Source organism: Trichosurus vulpecula, chromosome 1, assembly GCF_011100635.1.
Source record: "Trichosurus vulpecula isolate mTriVul1 chromosome 1, mTriVul1.pri, whole genome shotgun sequence".
Classification (NCBI taxonomy): Eukaryota; Metazoa; Chordata; class Mammalia; order Diprotodontia; family Phalangeridae; genus Trichosurus; species Trichosurus vulpecula.
In genome coordinates this window covers 335,077,473-335,098,667 of record NC_050573.1, presented here as the reverse complement: position 1 = coordinate 335,098,667, position 21,195 = coordinate 335,077,473, and the positions used below count along the sequence as shown (strand labels likewise).

General features: G+C 36.8%; 1 protein-coding gene across 2 annotated transcripts in view; it reads right to left on the bottom strand.

Annotated features, from left to right (window-relative positions):
* RETREG1 (reticulophagy regulator 1) overlaps positions 1–21,195 on the bottom strand; it is a 173,054-nt gene that overhangs the window by 111,272 nt on the left and 40,587 nt on the right. For both annotated transcript variants that reach the window (XM_036756624.1, XM_036756614.1), the window contains exons 2-3: positions 17,133–17,239; positions 13,316–13,346 (exon numbers count right to left, since the gene is read on the bottom strand). In XM_036756624.1, the coding sequence (XP_036612519.1) occupies positions 13,316–13,346; positions 17,133–17,239 (138 nt within the window). The remainder of the gene's footprint in view (positions 1–13,315; positions 13,347–17,132; positions 17,240–21,195) is intronic.

The window sequence follows — 21,195 nt, the reverse complement described above, 5'->3', positions numbered from 1 at the left end:
TGGCATTTTAGACTTGAGAATTTGTTGAACTTGCTACTCTACCAAACATGTGAGATTCATCACTAATAGAGAAATTTGCTAATACACAATCACATAATTACAGAGATAGAAAAGACCTTACAAGTCACCTAATTAAATCCCTATCTCAAAGTACAAATAAATTCTAGAGCTTATTTTCCCTCCTTCCCCCAAAGTCAACAAATTTACATTAGAAATATGCTTTCTATTGACCAGAATGTACACTTTGAATTCACATGGTGGTGTCTTTCTTTAGGATGAATCCTCTTAAGGTACTAATTTGGCTTTCTTCATACAAAACTTGACATAACTAATTTTAAAAAATTCCTCACTTTCAGGACAGCTAGGTGGTCCATTGAGTAGAGCACTGGCTCTGGAGTCAGGAGGCCCTGAGTTCAAATCTGAATGCAGACACTTGACCCACTTACTAGCTGTGTGACCTTGGGCAAGTCATTTAACCCCAATTGCCCTGCCTTCCCCCCTCCAAAAAAATTTTTTTTAATTATAAAAAAAATTCCTTACTTCGAAGAATTCAGCTTGCTTGCCTACAATTTACAAAATCTTCTGATGGGGCTTTTAAGGTTCTACAAAATTCAAATAATCAATTCTGTATCTACTCCACTGAAAGCAAAGAAAAAGTTAGTTTATGGATATATTTTATCCATGTTTAAAATCACAAGTGTTGTCCTGCTTCCTCTAATTTCCAAAGTAAAGTGAAAAAAATTTTTAAAAAGCTTAAAATCAGGATATACATATGATTTTCATAAGTCTTCCACTAAATCTCATCAAGCTGTTGCCTGAGCTCTTGCTATTGTCATCCAGATCCAATCAACGAATAATGTCCAATCATCTCTTAAGGAGAGGAAAAAGTACTACAATTTGCCATTCTATGATATCAGATGAGCTATATAATTATATATTCAAACAATTTTGAAAAAATGAATAAAAGATTTGTTCTGATTTTCATTAAGATTCTCTGACCTTAAGAGTAATTCTGATCACATTCTATCCCAGGCATTTTCCGTCAGCTTTTTAAGACAAAAATAATCTTATTTTAAATGTTTTCTTCCAGTATAATTTGAATCAATTGAAGAATAATTTTGCAGGGAAAAAAAGTCTTTTCACCTAATATAACATATTCTTCAAAATGAGGGATTGTCTACCAAACTACTCTTTATTTAGCTATTTTGTATATATTCATGTTTTTCATTTTATGCTATATATGCTTATGTGCATACTTGTTGTTTCCAGGGGAACACAAGCTCCTTTTCGAGGGGAGACTGTTTCATTCTTTGGAATTGCATCCTCAGCACCTAGCATACAATAGGCATTTAATAAATACTCTTCAGCCGACTGATTTTGTTTTAAAAATACATTCAGTTCTAGATCACTACAGCTCCAAAAGAAAGTTATCATGGTAAATATGGATTTTAAGCATTTTTGCCTCAGTCTTAATACAGTACCAATAATATCACTTAATCATGGAAGGCATACAATTTGAAAAGACAAAAAACGTGTTTTCTACAGCAAAATACTTACCCTAATTAACACTTTCATACTATAAGAATACTTATACTAAGAGTTTTAAGGCACAAGTTCTAATTTTCCTCAATAGCTCACTCACTGGACAAGTAAGATTAACTCGCATTTAATGCCTTATTCCTTATTGTTATATACCCCTTTAAGTCTTTGAAATTATTTACACTGTACCCATCCCATGATGCGTGTATATATGCAGGAGGTAGAGATATTCTGGAGGCAGGGATTTTTTAAAAAGATGACTGAGAAGAAGCTGGAAGTAAGGAGGAAGGAAATGCCCATTGATGCTCAGGTTTTCCTCTCCATGCCACCCACGCTGGCATTTACGAAGTTAAAGACTCATTTTTTCCCCTTGGAACACCAGAGGTTGGAGCAACATGATTTGAGTTTTGTCCCCATGGCTTAGGACTCAGTGTGGTCATGTCCTCCCTCCCAGAGCCTGGGAAGACCTCATGCTATTCTATACATAACAGGAGCCAAGCCTTCGTCTCTCAGTGATCTGCATGGCAAATTGCAATGGCAACCCAAACACCAAAACACAGCATCTTTTGTGCTCATCTGATGAGTGAGTCCCATCTGTTGCCTAGATCATGACACCAGGAGGCAGAAGTAAAGGACTTGTGGCCCTAGTGAGTTAAGGAATAGAAGTCAGGAACATGGGAAGATGTCTCCTGGGAGGATAATTGTGCTTGAAAGATTAAATGCTTTCTTGGTATCAAGTTGTTTTCCATTTTAAGTGAATGATTATTATTCTCATTATGAAACGAAGACATGTAATAAATCCTAAATGGTCTAAAAAGGAAGAAATTCAGTTGGCAGGGACCCACGAGCATTAACATGAGTAAACTGAACCGCGACCAGGCTTTAAAATCCTAAACACAACTAGAAGGGACTACAAAATATTTATTATTTCAACCAGCATATCTGTCTATATAGTTTTCTTGTGAATCGCAAATACAGGAATTACAGGTTTCTACTTCCCAAATCAGGAACTACACAGGTTTTATAACTACAAATGTCAGATGTAGTTATGTTACCTTGGAAATTATTCTCATGTTTAATTACACAAGGCTATAAAGACCTTAAGGTACAAGCTGAGGGTGCCTAAGAAATTTAAGTTTCTTTAGAGTAGGAATTGTTTCATTCTTTGTACTTGTATCCATAGTACTGGGCACACAGTAGATGCTTAATAAGTACCTGTTGATTGTTGTTGATTGGATGTACTTAATGTTAGAAAATTTGATCATAAAGTCTCCTCTTCCATTTAAGGCTCAGATGGGGATTTCAGGACTTGAGGTTTATAGCCCAAGGATATCTTACTCCATATATGCCCAACTCATGATGATGATTTCTAAGAAGTTTACAAAGGCAAAAATATGCCACTCTCCCAGAGGAGAAGGGCAATGACTTCACTCCTTGTCAGGTACATTCCAAAGAGAAGTAAGTCCAAAAGATACCAGCTTGTTAAAAGCTCTAACAAAGTGATGGAGACTCACTCCCGGATGACTCTGGAGGGGGTGACCTTGTTCATATTTTACTATGCCATTTAAACAGGTCAGCTTGACATGGCCTGGATGCAGCTGAGGGAAAAGCAAATATGGCTAGGATGCTGCTGCCATAAAAAGGATGCTATTATGGTCAGAGGCTTTGTGTAAAAAGCTTATTCACTGACACGTTGGAGCTGTTTCCTCCGTAGTGTTAGCTCATATTCCCCTGGTTTTAGTTTACAGCTCTAACCTGAGTTCCATGACTTCTACCTAGCCCTTTCAATTTAGTGACCAGAGTAAACTCACTTTTTGGCTTATATGCAAAATGATATTCTGATTACCCTTCAGGATTACCAGTTGGGCCATATTATTTTTTCTCTAGGGATATTCTCTACCTCAGGATCCATTAATTGCCTGAACCATTTGCATCCCAGGGTTCCGATCTCCTTGGTGTGCAGGAACCTGAAATACCTGATTTGGTATGCCATTAGAAAGCCAAATTTTGGTCAGAAAATGGTAAACTCATTCTCTGTGATCCAACCTCTGGATCCCTAGAATTTCTATTTAAAAACCCAAACAGCTAAGCAATCACTTTCATATACCAAACTTTTATAACATATTTATATTTGAGATTCTACCATTCTGTGCTAAAGCTGAGAAACTGTATCACTGTTTGAGAAAAAAACTTTCACTCATCATAAAAACAAAACCAAAAATAATGATGATGATAAAATCACAACTGGGAGAAAGGATATTCTTGGAGACTGTTTTTAGTTTCACCTAATGTTAAGGGAGAAAAAAAATGACCAAGCTAAAAACAATTTTAAAACTAGATGTTTTATCATTTCTGGTATGTACTGAGAACTTTAGTCCAAATCATTCATACTAATCTTATATTCAAAGAAAAAAATCTAATTGACATTTTCAATAGATACTATGCGTGGACACTAAGAGAAAGAACCTGTGTGAAATTAAGCTGCCTAAAGAAATTTTAATATTAGCATTACAGCTTGGCTCTACAGGCAGACCACTTTGGATAAGACCACTACAGCCTGCTGTGTTTGCTGCCTATCATTCATAAAAATAGGTCAGGCAGAGCAGTACTCAGCACACATACTGAGAACCAAGTTGCACATTATATTAGTTTTCCAAGCATCAAGATCAATTCTATGAGTGTATTCTATATATAAAAGTTATCTGTATTTCTAACAACACAATCAAAAAGCATTCCAATGAATACTCTAACAGATTTCCTGTTATCATTTCATAAAAGACTAAATCTTTCAGAAAATTGTAATTAGTACAGCTATAATAATAAAATTGAATACTATATTATATGCTTTTCAAAGAATTTTTTCTGATCTCTACAAAAAATCACATGTACACACATAAACTAATGTTTATGCATACATAAACACTTATTTTCTATATATTATAAATCACAAATGTAAATATATCTTTAAAGAGTTTGCTCTATTAACCAACACTCACTTTCCAAAACAGTAAATAACAGGCCTACAAAATGTGAAATAAAGTAAAGCCTTGAGATGGCAATCCACTTACATTTAAAACTCTGAAAGTTGAATGAATGGACCAAAACTTTATCTATATCTTTTTCATGAGATTAATGTTGACTAAGTATGTCAACCTTAACTCCCCAGGAAGCCTCTACTCAAATGAGGCCAGCATTTGGGAAACCTTGATTGTTCAAAGCCAGGATTCTCTGTTAAGCCCACTAAGACAGATTTCAGTTATGGCCAAGTCAGTGGGTGATTTCTGAGAGGTAGACAATTTAGAACTAAAATGACTAAAAATACTTATCTCACATAGTACACAAGGCATATAATACAGACTTTATGCATCTATAACATTTTTCTTGCATTTTATCCCTAAAAGAAGGGATAAAACTTTAGGAAATTAAATGCACATCTACCACGAAATGTCAAGAGTTAGGTTTTATGCATAAAGGCAGAATATTGAATTACAAAGGAAGAAGAATGAATGTTTTAATTTAATCACTGAGGAGTTTTATGAGAACAGAACAAAATTTAAAATTCTCATAACAAAAATTAATATGACAAGAGGGAAACCTAAGGGACATAATTATATGTATTAAGTACTTTGTGAGTCATTCAATAAAATAACATTACAGATGTTAAAATTTTGTGAGTTCAAACGAGTTTTAGAGCTAGATGGAAATTATAACTTGTTCATGACCAATACAAACAGAAGTGTGGGGATCCTCTGGGAGTCTAGAAAAAGAAGAGTTAGAAAGTAAGAATTTGTTAGTGTGCTTCCAATTCTATTCTGGTATGACCTGGCAGCAGAAAGAAATTATCTGATTTGTTTGGCAGGTATATTCCTATAATAATATAAATGGTATGTCTGTCATAGCCTGAAGATGTTATCCCTTAAGATCATTCAATTCCCTTATGATATTAATTTGATTTCCTAAGAAGACCGTCTTGCTAGAAAGACAACAATCTGGCAGTCAACACAAGCACTCCAATTCTCATTTCTCAAAATAAAGTAAAAAACCAGCATTCCAATTCATCCACTAATCTCTTGTAAGTTTGGTTATTATGAATCAGTATCCTGGAATCTGATCACCTCTATGTGAACTGACAAAATCAAGTTCATGAATATGCAAAACTGAGAACCAGACCTTATTGATCCATAAGTAACTCATGGAGTTGATATTCCATGAATCCATTATCTCCTAATTACAATAAGATCAATCATTTTATTAAATTTTTTCTTTCTATAGCCGTAAGTATATGACTCACATAATTAAAAGAACAAAAGTTCCACTACAAAAGAAGTTTTAGAATATTTTTCTCTACTTTTTTTAACTTTATGTTGCTAAAATGACTGGGCTGCTTTAAAAAAAAAAAGATTGGCTAAGGCTTAGAAGTATCTCAAGTCTCCCTTTTTGGATGGTTCACATCCCAGGAGAAGAAAGAAAGGGAAAGAATGAAGGAAGAAAGATTCAAACGATATGTTTCCACTGCTGTTCTCAGCAACTTGCTCTGCCAACATCATTCAACAAACTCTCCTTCTTTGAGAGTCATAAGATCCTACCAAATCCCTGTGCCAAGATCTTCATTTTCGTTGCTCATCTACCATCCCTGATCATTCTCCCACCTTCCTCAATAACATCAGCACCTGACTCGCTGTCTTCCTTTCCAACAGAATCGTTCTAATCATCCTCAATGTGTTATATGACCCTTGTGTTACCCTGTGCTCCTAGTTCATGCCCCAAGACCTCAGCAAGGATCCGAGGAAGGCAGTGGAAGCAAGTTATCATGCTGGAGGAAAGAGGACTTTCCACAAGCCACCCACAAAGGTGGTCCTTGACCTTTAGACCTCACTACCACTACCACCGCTCTGCCTTCAAGATCATGGAATCTGTTATGAGAGGGAAAGATCAATCTCTTGTCCTTGAACCTCTCACAATGATTAAACAGTCCTGAAGCATGTTCCTCTTTATGCAACCTCTGCTATCACGGCCCATTCCTTGTTTTTCTCGTCTGCCACCCCTAGACTGCTTCTATTTCCCTTCTTTCACAGTCCTGACTCTAAAAGTTGCCATTTCAACATAGTTATTGAAACATTTTCTCCCCCATTACCATGTGACCTCCTTAAATAAGGGCCTCTTTTTACCTTTCTTTTTGTCTCCTGCCAATAGCACAAAACCTGGCACATAGTAAGTATGTAGTAAATGACTGTGATTGACTCTTGAATATCCTACCCCTTTATTTTTGGCTGTCCCTGTCCTACAACCCTCTAAGCCTGGGTCACTCTAATCACCTCATCTCCTTTTTCCATACTCTTATTCCTTAGCCACCAGGGAGTTCTGCAGAAGTTAGCAAAACCATGCAGACTGGATCCACCACAAATTTATACTATCTAAAACCAACTGGGCCCTCACTATTACAAAGCAATTCCTTTTGATACAGAGATCTTTGGTTGGCTGCTTTCACACTCCACAAAAGAGTTCTTTCAAACTGTGGTATCGCTCATCTTCATCTTCACCCCTATTTCCCTAGCCACAATTTTTCAGAAGATGAGCTTGCTTCCTACTTCACCAATGTCAGTCTATCTGTCACATTCTCCCTCACTGGCCTCTGTATCCTCACTCATGCTCTCCCCTTCTTCTTTACAGAGGATAACTTACAGAAGACAACTCCTTGCCAAGGATAACTACTCTATTTATGTCCTCTGTGACCTGGACCCACCAATCATTCCCTTTCTCTTTTCCATCTTCAATCTTTCTAAGCTGACTCCTTTGCCTGATAACTATAAATATATCCTTTAGACATCTGTGTGTATATCATATAAACATACATATATGTGTATGTGTACATGTGTTTGTGTATGTAAATATACATATAAACACACATATAAATGTAAATTCTAAATTTTCATATATACTAGAGATATAGATAGATATAATGTACATATTGTATGTATCTTTCCTTTATCCTACAACATCTCTTCAAGGTTTTTGTATGTCACAGCCAAAAACTGCACCATGTAGTAGCCAGCCTATAGATGATGAACCTATCTACATTTAAGTTTACACTAATCCAAGACTGTATCCTCAGAACTAGAGTCAAAGGACTTCTGACATGGTAGAACCTGGTCGAACTTACACAAACTATCATCCTATAATTTCTCATCCTCTTCACTGCTAAACTTCTAGAAATAATATCTTTCATTCAGCTTCCACTTCCTTATTCCAGCTTCCACTTAGTCCTCAAACTTCTGCAATCTGGTTTCTATTCCCAGCATTCTAAATGAAACTGCCCTCTTCCAAATTACCAATAATATCTTAAGCACTAAATCTCAAGTCCTTTTCTCAGTCTCCATCCTCCATGATCTTAGGTTAGCTGTTAAGTGCCTGTTTTTTCTTGGTTCCCTCTCTTGATTTTCCTCCTGTCTCTATTACTACTCCTCTGATGGTTCAGTTGCCTTCTTGCCACCCCCTAAGCATGGGTGTCCCCACAGGGCTCTGTCTTCAGCCTTACTACTCTTTTCTCTCTACACATTCTCTCTCATTGTGATCTTATCGCTTTGCATGGTTTCAGTTAGAGCCTCAGCTCCCAAATATACGTATCCAGTCCAAATCTGGCCCCCAGAATTCTAGAGCCCTACATCTCCCAACTAGATGGTCCACTAGTACCTCAATACCTCAAACTCCAAATACAAAACTGAAGTTATCTTTTCCCACTAAACCTACTCTTCTTAGCAGGTTCCCTATTTCTGCTGATGACACACCACTATCCTCAGTCAACCATGTTCAAAACCTCAGAATCATCTTGGACTCTTCCAAAGCCATCCCTACCCCCAATATCCCATCAGTTGCCAATTCTGTCAGCTTCTTCTATACTCTCTATTGAATACCACTTCATCTGTACTCACACCATTGTCATTCCATTTCAGGCCCTTATCACCTCTTACTGACACTGATAGGGCAGCCTCCTAAATAATCTCCCAGCTCTTCAGTCTCTCTCCTTTCTGATCCATCCTTCACATGGCTGGCAAAATGATCTCTCTAAAGTAAAAGTCTGAACATTTTACTTCCCTAATCAAAAACCTTCAGAGACTTCCTATCACCAGTAAGATAGAATATAAACACCTTAGCCTAGCATCCGCAAGAAACAGGCTCTCAAGCTAACTTTCCAATCTGATTAGACAAATCCCCTTTACATAACCCATGTTCCAGACAAATGGGGTATTGGTTCCTATATCACCCCGATCTCTTGTCTCTATTTACCACAGAGCTATTTTGCTGACTTCATCATCTCCTGAAGTTCACCATTTTGCAAGATGAAATCAACTTAGAAACTCAAACTGCCTAACATCCCCTCCCCTGGAGCCTCTCTGTCTCTCTGACTGCAGAAGGTAGAGGATGGACACCAGACAGCTCCTCTCAAATCTTTTGCTATTTAAAGGTAGCACCCAGAGAATTCTCATCAGTTCCCATCAGGCTACTTTCCTTTATCATCTCCAGAAACTTATCATTCTGCAAGATGAAATCAACTTGGAAACTCTCACCTCCTCAGATCATTTCCCTCTAGCTGCATGACTTCAATCGTGCCCCCCCAATCTCCCCTACCCACTTTTCAGCTTCTTTTTGTGTGTTGTCTCCCCCATCAGATTGTGAATTACCTGAGTACAGGCACCATCTTAACAATTCTTTGTATCCCCAGCACTCTGCACCATGCCTGGCACGTGAAGGGCACATAAATGTTCATTGACTCTCTGATTCTCCATGTATTGCTACAGCAGGCTGCCTCCTTAGCCCCTCAGCCCCAACCCCACACCTGGAACACATTCCCTCATTTGTATCCTCTGGCTGAAATTCTCTTGTCTTCAAGGCCCAACTCCTCCCTGATATCTCCAACTAAAAGTTCTTTCTCCCTCCTCAAATATTCCCAAGACACTTAATCTGGATCCTTCCTTTGACCCAGGGGGTACAGCAGATAGAGCACTAGATTTGGAATGGGAAAGAACTCTCTCCTCAAATCCTTCTTCATGGACTCACTAGCTACGTGACCCTGGGCGAGTCACTGAAACTTTCATAGTCTCGTTTTCCTAATCTGTGAAGTGGGGATACTAATAGCACCTACACTTCACAGTGTTATGAGGATTAGATGACATGTAAAAGTGCTTTGCAAATCTTAATGCATGATATAAACACTAGCTATTATTATTATCACCTTTGATCCTGCTTATATATATGCATATATGCACATATTATATATGTATGCGTTACATCCCTCACAACATAAAGCTTCTTGATTTTTTTTTTCATTTTTCATCTTTATATTCCAGAGTCAGCACAATACTCTGGACACGGTCAGTACTTAATAAAAGACAACTGAATTGAAGAAATGTTTATGCTTTGGGCTTTGCCAAACATTCCGTTATAACTAAAGAGACTGCACATAAGTGTATTTAAAAATACTTCTTGATAATTTATTCAACACAAATCCCTTTAAGTACACAAATACAGTTTATAAATAACATATTAAAATACATCCTAAAACTCAAGACAAACCCCTTTTCATGTCTACTAGTTGTATTTATGCCATTGTTAAATCAGATATCCATGTTCTACGTACTGAAACATATTTTACATTTTCATATTGTTTTTCAATTGTATGTCTCATTCTAGCATCATTCCTAGTAAATTTTCTGCTAAAAATCTACTGCTAAAATACAATTGCATTTCATGCTAAAAATAAAAATTTGGCTCAATTTTCAGATTAAAAAGTGATAATAAAAGTCATGCTTAATTTTTAGGGGGAATATTTATATGTGCATCTCTTTCATTATAAAGTGCTAGTGGAGTACAACTGGAATAATGTGTTTGTTTTTTCTGGTGTTTTTCGAACCTGTTACAAAATGGAACTGAACATGAGAGCATGACAGTAAAATTCTAACAAATTACAAGGCACATGTACAGATATCCCACCAAATGCCGTTAATTTGGGTTTTTTAAAAAAGTTTTATTGATGTGTTTTGCTTTTACATTACATTTACAGATTCCTCTCATTTTGTGGGAAGTCATTTGTAACAAAATAAAACAATTAAGAAAAACTAACAATAGTGATCTCATCTGAAGATGCATGTAACATTTCATATCTGCAGCACTCCCCTGCCTCTCTATTTTTTTAAATGAATAGAAATCTATTTCTTCTTCCTCTCCCTACTACAATGGAAAAAAAAGAAAAAAGAAAAACAAATTTATTTTAACGAATATACATAAGCAAAAAAAAAATTCCCTCATGTCAAATTCCCTGTATGTCTGCACACTAAATCTATCACCACTCTATAACAGATGCCCTTCTCTCTCTTCCTGCTTATTTCAAGTTATCATACCTTATTTTTTCCTTTTAACATTTTTTTCAGTATCTATCTTCCAAGACTTGAGATTTATTTCGTTTATGACTAATCCTTCCCTGAATCGACCCTCCCTCTTATGTTTCCCTTTCCTTTCTGTCCAATCTATATCCCTGTTGAGTTGAATGTATTTCTACACTAAACTTTTTGGTAAAAGTGTGTATTCTTCCCTCTCTTGATCAACGTAAGTGATGTTTCTCCTTTATCCTTCCTACCAAGTTTGTATAGGGTTCTACTTACAAAATCCAATTATGTGTCTTTAATAAATTCCCCTATCTTTTCTCCCATTTTCCCTTTAATCCTTCCTCTCCCCTCCTCTTATGCTTTTCTTTTATGACAGCATCTTCAAAGTAAAAAAAAAAACCATTTATAAGTCTTCCATCTCGCTTGATTATCTACATGACCTCGTGTGACATTAAATTTCTAAAAGAATCCTTTTAATACCCCTTCCCCACTGAAATGTTAACAGTTCATGTTACAAAGTCCCTTCTGATTATTCACTTGCAGTTAACCTTTTTTAACTTTGCAAAAACATAATGACAAATGAAACAACACAGCAGAAAATTATTTTCTGTAAGACCAAAAGAAGTAGAATTACTGTGAAATATGCTTATCATTGCCAAGGAGCGATCTCAAATCACTCTTCTTCATTCTTACATCCCTGAAGGTAACTATAAATTTTTTTATAAAGAATATTCCTAGAAAAAAGAAATGCTCTAAATGTGTTTCTAGGAAAGTATTAAAACAAAAATGATCAGAGATCTGATTTATTGAGGGGAAGTATCTATCTGTTTTATCCCTCATCAAACACTGTCCTCCCCCTGCATCCTGCATTACTCAGAGTCTCTCAGAAACAGATTTTTCTCACCAAGAGGAATAATTTGAGAGCAACTATAAGGTACTGCCTCTTTCATATATGGGCAGTTGGGGTAATTTTCTGTATGTTCTCTAGATGCCTGTTTCTCTCAACATTTTAAAAGAAAGTGATGGCTCTCTGGGATTGGGGAAGGAGGAAGGATATATGAAGAATGTAAGTAAATATAAAAACAAAAAAGAACCACTAAAAATCTTTTTAAAAAAAGCAAAAAATTTATCTGAAAGACTGGATTTCTTTCTTAAGTTGATGTCAACAGCTTTCCTTATATAAAGCACTTTTTCTGCCCCTTTCAGCAACCAAAATATCCGTATATGAAGGGCCGGGCTGGTACCTCCCACTTACTCCCAAACTATTTCTCACGGTTTGTTAGTTGTAGTTATGGGTCAGAAATGAGTGGGGAAAAAAAAATTCGAGGTTGAAGAGAAAAAAAATTCTTCATTTTCCAAATGAATACTCTTGTATTAGATCCAAAACCACAATTTAACTAAAAAAAAACTAATGACATCTGGTAGACCCCTCTCAATTTGGAGAATATATACTGCTATGAAATTTTAAATGGTACTAGACATGTTAGTTTCACAATATCCACTTTGACTTATGCAAAGTAATATATATGTATTTATGTCCATGTAAATATACTTGAATATATTCAAATATCCAATTTTCTGTACTTAGATAACATTCAATTTAATGTAAATATTTATTAAGTACCTATGATACACAAGGCATTATGTGAGTTTGGAGAAACCACAACAAAAATTAAATAGTTGCTGGCCTAAAGCAGACTACATTTTACTGGGTAAAATTAATATAGATTTGCACAAATAACTATAGATTTAAAACAGATTCCTCAAAATAAATCCAAATATGTGGTCAGAAACTACTGAATTAGGTGCTGAAAATGCTAATACCATATTAATAGACTATTACTCATTTCTACATTTTCCCAGTTTCTCTCATTCAAATACATTCAGGGGAGAAAAACAAGAAATATTTCTTTCCCTGAATAATTCCACCCTATTCTTTCTTATATGAATAAATATATAGCTATATGTTATTCTTTAGATATGTAAATGTAAATAAAAATATCTCTAGTATATATGCTTGAAGTCATTTTGCCTTATTTGGCCTCAGTAGCACACTGTTCTAACTGCATTAGCCAAGTTAAGCAACTTAGCTAACCAATATAGATATTTTTCCAGGAAAAAGATCAGGGCTCTACACAATACCACTACTGAAAGGCTTCAAGATGCAATCTACTTTTTAGAACAATCTTCATAAAATTTTTGCTTCCAAATCAACTGTGTTGTGTTGTTGGGGCATTCCACTTTTGGACACTGCTATAGAAGCTGGGTCCCTTTTACTGAGACCCTGAACTGTGTAGTAGGGAGAAGAGATACCATGGTAAAGGCTTAGGTGCCCTCCCCTAGAGTTCACACCATAAAATTAACTATCATATTAGATTAAAAAGGAAATCCCCTACCTTTCACTGAGGCTCCTCCACAATTGTGCACCTGAAATAAAAAGTACAACAGAAAACTTAATTCAAATACTTTCCTTTACCCATTTTCTCTTTAAGTAATTTCCAAACAACTTGAAATTAAATAATCTTTCAAACAACTTAAAATTCAAAACTTAAAAAAAACTACCAACTAAAAATTCCAAAAATGGAAAATTAACTTCTTAGGCAAGTTTAGAGCTTGAAAATAAATGAAAATTCTCAAGTTATCTAAAAAGCAGAGTAGCATTGTGGATAGAAAGCTGGCTGAGGAGTCAGAAAGACCTAGATTGAAGCACTGACTCTTACACATGCCACCTTTGTGACCACGGTCAAGTTCCTTTACCTCTCAGTACTCCAGTTAATTCTCTAGGACTGTAAGTTATAAATGAGTTGCCTATGTGCAACTGTGAAAGAATTTTCCACACCAGGAGTTCCCCATGTGGCCTCTCTACCCCATACCTGTTTCCAACCCCAGTTTAAAAAAAATCAAAAAATAAAAACTTTTCCATTATAAACTTGTGATACAATACCAGTTATAAGACAAAATATTTACCTTCACTTGCTCCCTATTTCATATCAAAAGTTTAAAATTACCTTAGGAAAATCTAATAATTTTTAATATTCTTATGATTAAATTTTCAAAGGTGAAACTAACATGAATTACAAAATATGGCAGAGGAAGGGCCAAAGAAGAACAGAGATATATACTCTTTATGCTTTAAAAGGTCAATCTTCTGATTTGTGGTTATGGACCAGGATATCTGATTAAAAATGACTTTCTTGGATTCATGCAAAGCAGTATTAATTATTGCATTTTAATCTGACTTAGGTGTCTCACTTAGGTCCTACTCAAAACCAATTCATTAGAACAGGCCATGTTGGCTGTATAGACAGTCTCTGCCAGATATTTAGACAGCTGGGACACTTTGTAGGCAAAAGCCTTTCTTCACAAGAGGAGGAGATTGGAAAAGAACCAACATCACAAGAATTAATAAGGTTTCTATCTCTTTTCTCAAGAAGCAGAAATATCATTTTCAGATCTGTGCAGTGCTGCTTCCTGGTAACAAAGAAGGCCCTTTAATTTGCACCTACCTAATAAAATACATTCTAGGTTCATTCATTTTTGCTTTAGAATTGAAGACATCTGCACTATTAGGCCTAAAGGAAAAGGCTCTTAGCAGATTATTTTGCTGAAGTCGTCAAATCCACCTATGACATGAAAATCTCTGAGTATACAGAAAAGTTAATAAACTGACCAACTAAAGTGAAACTGGCTATTAACTCAGGAAGGGAATTTGGGGGTGAAGACCCAAACCCAAAAGGCCAATAAAATGTTGTGTATTTGTGAGACAAAAGGATCAAGAAAGAAGTCAAAAGCAAAAAGAAAACATCATTCTACACTGTGTAAAACCACTATGTGTTGCCCTTGGAACACCATGTACTGTTAGGATCCTTATACAAAGATAGATATAACTGAGCTGAATGTCAGTGAACAGAGCCAAAAGGATGGAAGAGTCAGGGTAGATTTTAAAAATCAGGGACATATGTCTTGAAATGGAAACAGAAAAGGAATCATGTATGAAATACATCGTATCATGAAGATATGACTGAAATTTATATGTATTTATCCAATCCAAGAATACCAACTTTTAAAAGGCAGACTCTGAAGCTTGAAAGCAACAGAGTACAAATTAAAGGAAGGCCTACTTCATACAACAGGTGGTAAAATAATGGAATTCACTAACATTATATGTTGGCCCATAACCACAAATCAAAAGATTGATCTTTCAAAGCATAAAGAGTATATAACTTTATTCCTCTTTGGTCCCTCCTCTATTTGGAGGGACCAATTGGGTCCCAATTGGAGGGCCGATTTGGAACTATTCATGTTCCTTTCACATTTGAAAATTTTATTGTAAGAACATAAAAATTTGCTCAATTTAAAAAAAAAACACATCATTAGCTCTCAGCACATAATCTGGAATATAGCCATATGTGCAAAATATAGCTCTCAGCAGATAATCTGGATTATAGCCATAGATGCAAAATATATGTGCACATATATAACAGAAGATAAAATGAGATTTTTTTTAGAAAATTTAAAACATTAACTCAATCTATGAACTTCTTTAATGCTAACTCATGACCCCAAGGAGATGGAGAGTAAAAATTGAAAATATAGATCGAAAGGAGATTTGGATAAATTAATGGGTGACAGACGCCTAATCTTTGAAGCTGACATCAGCTGCAGCAACATTACAAATGCAGATATTTATATAGAACTTTTTGGTTACAAAGGAATTTACAGCCAGGGGTATTGCTGGGTACTACTAAGAAAGGCTCTTCAGAGCTGACTGTTAAATTTTTAGGGTATGCTACAAATTAGGGCTTGATTTATTGCTTTGTTGGTTTTGAGGCTTAAGAAAATGATGGATAAAATGTTATTAATGCAGATTAAACTTAACGTGAAGAGTTTTCAGAGAGCTGCTTATGAGCACATTGCTATTGATAATCATGTAAGTATTATACCCATTTTACAGATGAGGAAAGCTGCTTAGAGGATCAAGTGACTCAAGATTACAAGATTTAGAGCTAGAAGGGATCTCAGAGATCATTTGTTCTAAGCTCTCAACTACATAGATTAAGGAAACTGAGGTCCAGAGAGGTTAAGGCATTTGCCCAAAGTCACACATCGAGGAAATGAGGAAAACTCAAATTCAAAGCCAGCTTCAAGGCCAACATCCTTCCACAAAACAACTTCTGGTGCCATATCGGAGATGGAGGATGGATGGGCAATGCAGTAATCACAGGACCAAAGGATTTACAGATGGAAAGGACCTCAGAGAGCTGTCCAATATTCTCACTTTAGAGGGGAGAGAAAGGATGCTCAGAAAAATTAAAACCCTTGTCCAAGCAGGTAGTAAAATAGTAGGGATGCAAATCCAGGGCCTCTTGTTTCAAACACAGTGTTCTTTCAACCATATCAGAGAAATGTCTAAATCAATTTTAATATTGAAGTTGGAGACCTTACCCCAATAATTTTGCAATTTTACTACAATGAAGTAAAATGTCCCAAGCCAAATTCTTTCCTAATTATTAACCAAAGGTATTTAAGAAGCAACAACCTTGTATTCGTATATCAAAGCTGGCTGGCTCATTTACAAATTGGCAAATAGAACTCCCCTGAGTACAAAAAAGTTTGAATCAGGATTTTAAAATATTAAGTTAAAAACACATTTTAAAAATTAGCTAAGCAATATCTGTTTAAATTTATTAAAGCACTTTTTAATAATTTCACTTTTTCTAACTTACTATTGATGCATTTTTACTAGCTACATTATTCTCGTACTCATTCTTTTAAAACTCAATAAATGATCATTTCTTCCATTAAAATGCTTAACTGTTTTGAAACTGTGATTTAAATGTTCCTCCACATTTGGGCAGAACTTGCTGGCTCATTAGCACAGAGAGCCATACATTAGCAAATGGGATAGTTTTTTCATATGGGTAAAATATATATATATTTAATTGTTATACTCATTAGTAGTTCATTTAGAAGAGGAAAAAGGGACTAAAAAATAACTGACCTTCTGAACTACAAAAGTAGTAAATATTAAGCACGGTTAACCTCTTTGCCAGAATCAACAACGTCTAATGGGGACATCAGCCATCAGCGAAACCACAATGGAGTGGATAAGGAATATTCTACTAAATCCATGACAGAGACATAGGAAGGTTAAGTCCTGGGGAAAATTTTCTTGAGAATTAAGAGAGTAACTAAATTCTCAAGCTTCCTTACCTTTCATTCTAGATAATACCATATCTTTTATTATCTGCAAAATTACACGCCCAAGTATCATGACTGAAATCAGGTGATACACTCTCCAGGGTGTCAGTGCAAGAAACCTAGAATATTAAAAAATGAATAATCATTATTGCAATTTCAACTTTAAGCCTTAAAGTTTTTCTTTCAGTATCATCCCAAAATCACAGCATTAGTATTGTGTGACCAGTATTATATACAATATGTCAAAGAAAACCTTGTTTGGCCCCCAAATACAAAACCATCCCAAATTTTATGCTCGGTTTTCTACTGTAAAACCCTAATTTGGGTGGAAAGTTTACCTTAAGTGTAATACAAATTATAAGCACAATACTAATCAAAGTAATAAACTCTCAATAAATATTCAATGAGTTCGATACACCAAATTCAGACAGAGTTAGAGAAAGCATCCTTAAAACCTTGGTAGTGGCATGGACCCTTTTGTCAGTCTAATGAGGCCTATAGATCCCCATTCTCAGAATAATGTTTTTAAATGCATAAAGTAAAATGCAGAGAATTATATGGAAAGAGTTATCAAAATATTTTTAAAACAAGTTCACAGACCCCAAGTTAAGAATCCTTGGGTTGGAAACACAGAGCTACAGGGTTCATCATAATTGGTAGATACTGACTATGATAATTATTTGTTAACACAACCTCCCTCTCAATCTATCTTTTCCTAGCCAAAGCAATCTCCAATTTTCCCTGTTGCTTATCAGCTGTTAGGATAAGTTTAGTATAGGATTTAGAGTTGGTAGAAACTACGGAAAGCATCTACAGAACTATCTCCTCACTTTACAGAGAAAGCTAAACCATTTGCGCAGTATCACATCAAGAAAAGAGCAGGGCTGACATTTAAACCCAAGTCTTCTGACTACAAATGAATTAGATTTTCCTTTAGCCTATCACCTCCCTCTTCACTAATCTGACAAATGTTTATGAACTTACTTGCCAAATCTGATGTCCTTTTCTCAATCCCTGTCCTTCTTGACCTCTGAGTACTGGAGACAACTAACCACCCTTCTGCCTCCTGGCTGCTCTCTGGGATTTTGTGACTCCGCTCCGCCCGGGTCTCCTTCGACCTGACCTGATTGCTCCTCATTTTCCTTTGCTGATTCATCATCTATATCATGCTCACTAATTGTACCACCCCCACCCCCTGGCTCTTTCCTGGATCATCTTCTCTTCTCTCTCCACACTCTTTCACCTGATGACCTCATCAATTTCCATGGGTTTACTTATTTCTACAACCATGCAGGCACCACCCTCGTTCAGGCCCTAATCACCCCTCACTGGGTCTACCATAACAGCCTTCTAACTGGTCCCTGTGACACCCCACTCCAATCCTTTCTCCACAGCACAGATCTGACCATGTCACTCATTTCCCTCCTCAATAAAGTCCAGTGCTCCCTATTATCTCTAAGATCAATGGGAAACTCCTTTGTCCGGCCTTTCAAACCCTGTGGCCTTAACCTACCTTTCCACTGGCCACTCCCTAGCCTAACCTTGTTACTGTTTCTCATACAAGGACCTCCATTACCCGTCTCTAGGAAGTTGTACTCGATGTCCCCCAGGTCTAGAATGCACTCCCTCCTCACACTACTTCTCAGAAGCCCAAGTCACCTTCAAGATTCAGCTCGACCACCACCTTTACTGCTACTCCCCATTTCTAGTGCCCTCTTTCCCCTCACCTTGTATTTATTTTGTATATATCTACATAGGCCCATGTGGCTAAGTCCAATAGAAATGTAAATGCTTGGAAGGCAGAGACTGTTTCACTTCTGTCTTTGTCTTCTCAGCTCCATGCACTTTACATATCATCTCAATCAAATTATGTATAAGAAAGGCAGCATGGAACAGTAAAGAGAAAGCAGTCCTTAGACTCAGGAAGGTCTGGGATCGAGTCCTGACTCTGACATGTAAGAACTGTGTGATCTTGGCACCTCCCTAAAACTAAAAATTAGAAATGAACCGGTGATCTACATTGGTAGAAGATGTTTCCTACCCTACAGACACCACAGGCATCTCAAATCCAACAGTCACTCATCTTCCAAAAGTCCCTATTACCAGCAAGGCCATCACTAGTCTCCCAATTTGCAACATCAGGATTATAGTCAGCTCATCACTAGAGGTTTAGGACAAGAAGGAATCTTACAGATCAAGTCCAATCCTCCGATTTTACAGATGAAGAAACTGAGGGTCAGAGAGCCCCAGGAACAAACAAGGTAGGGTACTACATGTTCTGGTGATAAATATATGAATAAGACAAATTTCCTGGCCTTAAGAAGCTTACAAATAACACTGTAACACTACAATAAGAGAGATACATGTTACTGTAGCAATTCAAAGTGAAAGATAATACTTTGGGGAAGGGAAAAGCAGCATGGAGGGAAAAATTTTAATGGTGATCTGGCACATGGAGAGCCCCCCGGCTTGCTCAGCTGGAGAAGTAGGAAGCAGAAATCCCTAGGAGAGACTGTGAAGCACGTGTATATTTTGTAAATGATTCCAGATGACTAAACATGTGGTGAGGAGTTTTTGTTTTTAAACTGGCTGTATAGCCAGAACTGTAAGTGCCATCAAAAATGCTTGAGTCAGCTTTCGCTATCTGTTTCATTCATTCCTAGGGGAACTCAACAACTCTTCTCTCTCCATGTGAATCTCTCTGGGCCTTCATCCTCTCTGAAGCCATGGCCCCCAAGAAATGGGCTTTGGTTCTTGGCCTCCATGTTTGTTTTCCATTCTAGGTGAACTGAACGCAGCCTCCTCAACTTTGTGAGTTCAAGGGGTGTATCAGGGTATCCTGGTGTTTCAGAATTCCAGGACAGGATTTCTAGTCAGCACAGCATCAATACCCTCAGGAACAAGGAGTGATCTTCAGAAGTGACCTTCGGGATCCCAGCCCAGCAGAAAGACTGGTTTGGCAGTGATACCCACTTTGGACAAGAACATGGTGAGGCCAATGTCATGTAGGAACTGTGCTAAAATTTAAGTCTATCTGCCAGGCCAAAGTGGTAGAGGGGAGATTATGCCCTACAGAGATAGGGGACAATGTCTGTATATATTTATAATTACTGTATCTTTGAAGTAAATATGCTTTGTAAAATTTAACTATTGTTAAGTGATTAAATGAAACTGTAATGCTACCAGACCACCTAAAAATAAGGGAAACACAGCCAATGGGGGCTCAAGTTTTTGAACTGGACAAAAGACCCCTAATCTCTCAGGGTGGCCCCTCTGAAAGTCCTGAAAGATGATGTAGTCTGCCCCATTCTGGCAGAGGGTCCAGGCCACACATGTCATCAGATGGTGGGATCATAGATTTCAAATAGGAAGGGCCCTTGGAGATTACCTAGTCCAACCTCCACATTGTACAGATGAGAAAACTTGAGTCCCAGAGAACTTAGGTGCTTTGCCCAAGGTAACATAGCTAGAATGAAATGGCATTGAGGCTAAATCCTGAAGATCAATATGAAATAAGACCCATGGAGGTGAGAAACACCAGAAGGAATGGAGTATAGCACCAAAGCATGAGAAGGATGAGTCATACTAAAGAAATAGTGATTGATCCAGTTGGCCTGAAACATATGGCACATGAAGGAAAATAGCAGCAGATAAAACTAGAAAGACCAAGTGAACACCTTAACCCAATACAACAAAATATTTGTGGTCTTTTGGTTTATGCCACTTGGACTTACATTAAGAGCCCTTTAAGTCCCAGTTGCAGAGAGTCAACAAACTCCTACTGATTCTTCAGATCTTACTAGAACAATTTTTCTTGATTACACTGCCCTGTGAGCTGAACATGCCAATTGTGCTGACCTCAGGTCTGGACACTGGCCCTGGCTCCGGCTGTTTTCAAGCTCTCTAGTAATGCCTCTGGTTCCTGACTCTGGTTCTGGACTTCCTTAACCTGTGACTCCTGAGCGTATCCTGATCCTGCCCCTATTTACCTCAGTATTTTCAAAAAGCCTGACTTGTTTTCCTCTTTCTAGATTACATTCCTGTGCTGTCCTTTGGCTTCTAAGAACCAGATCTC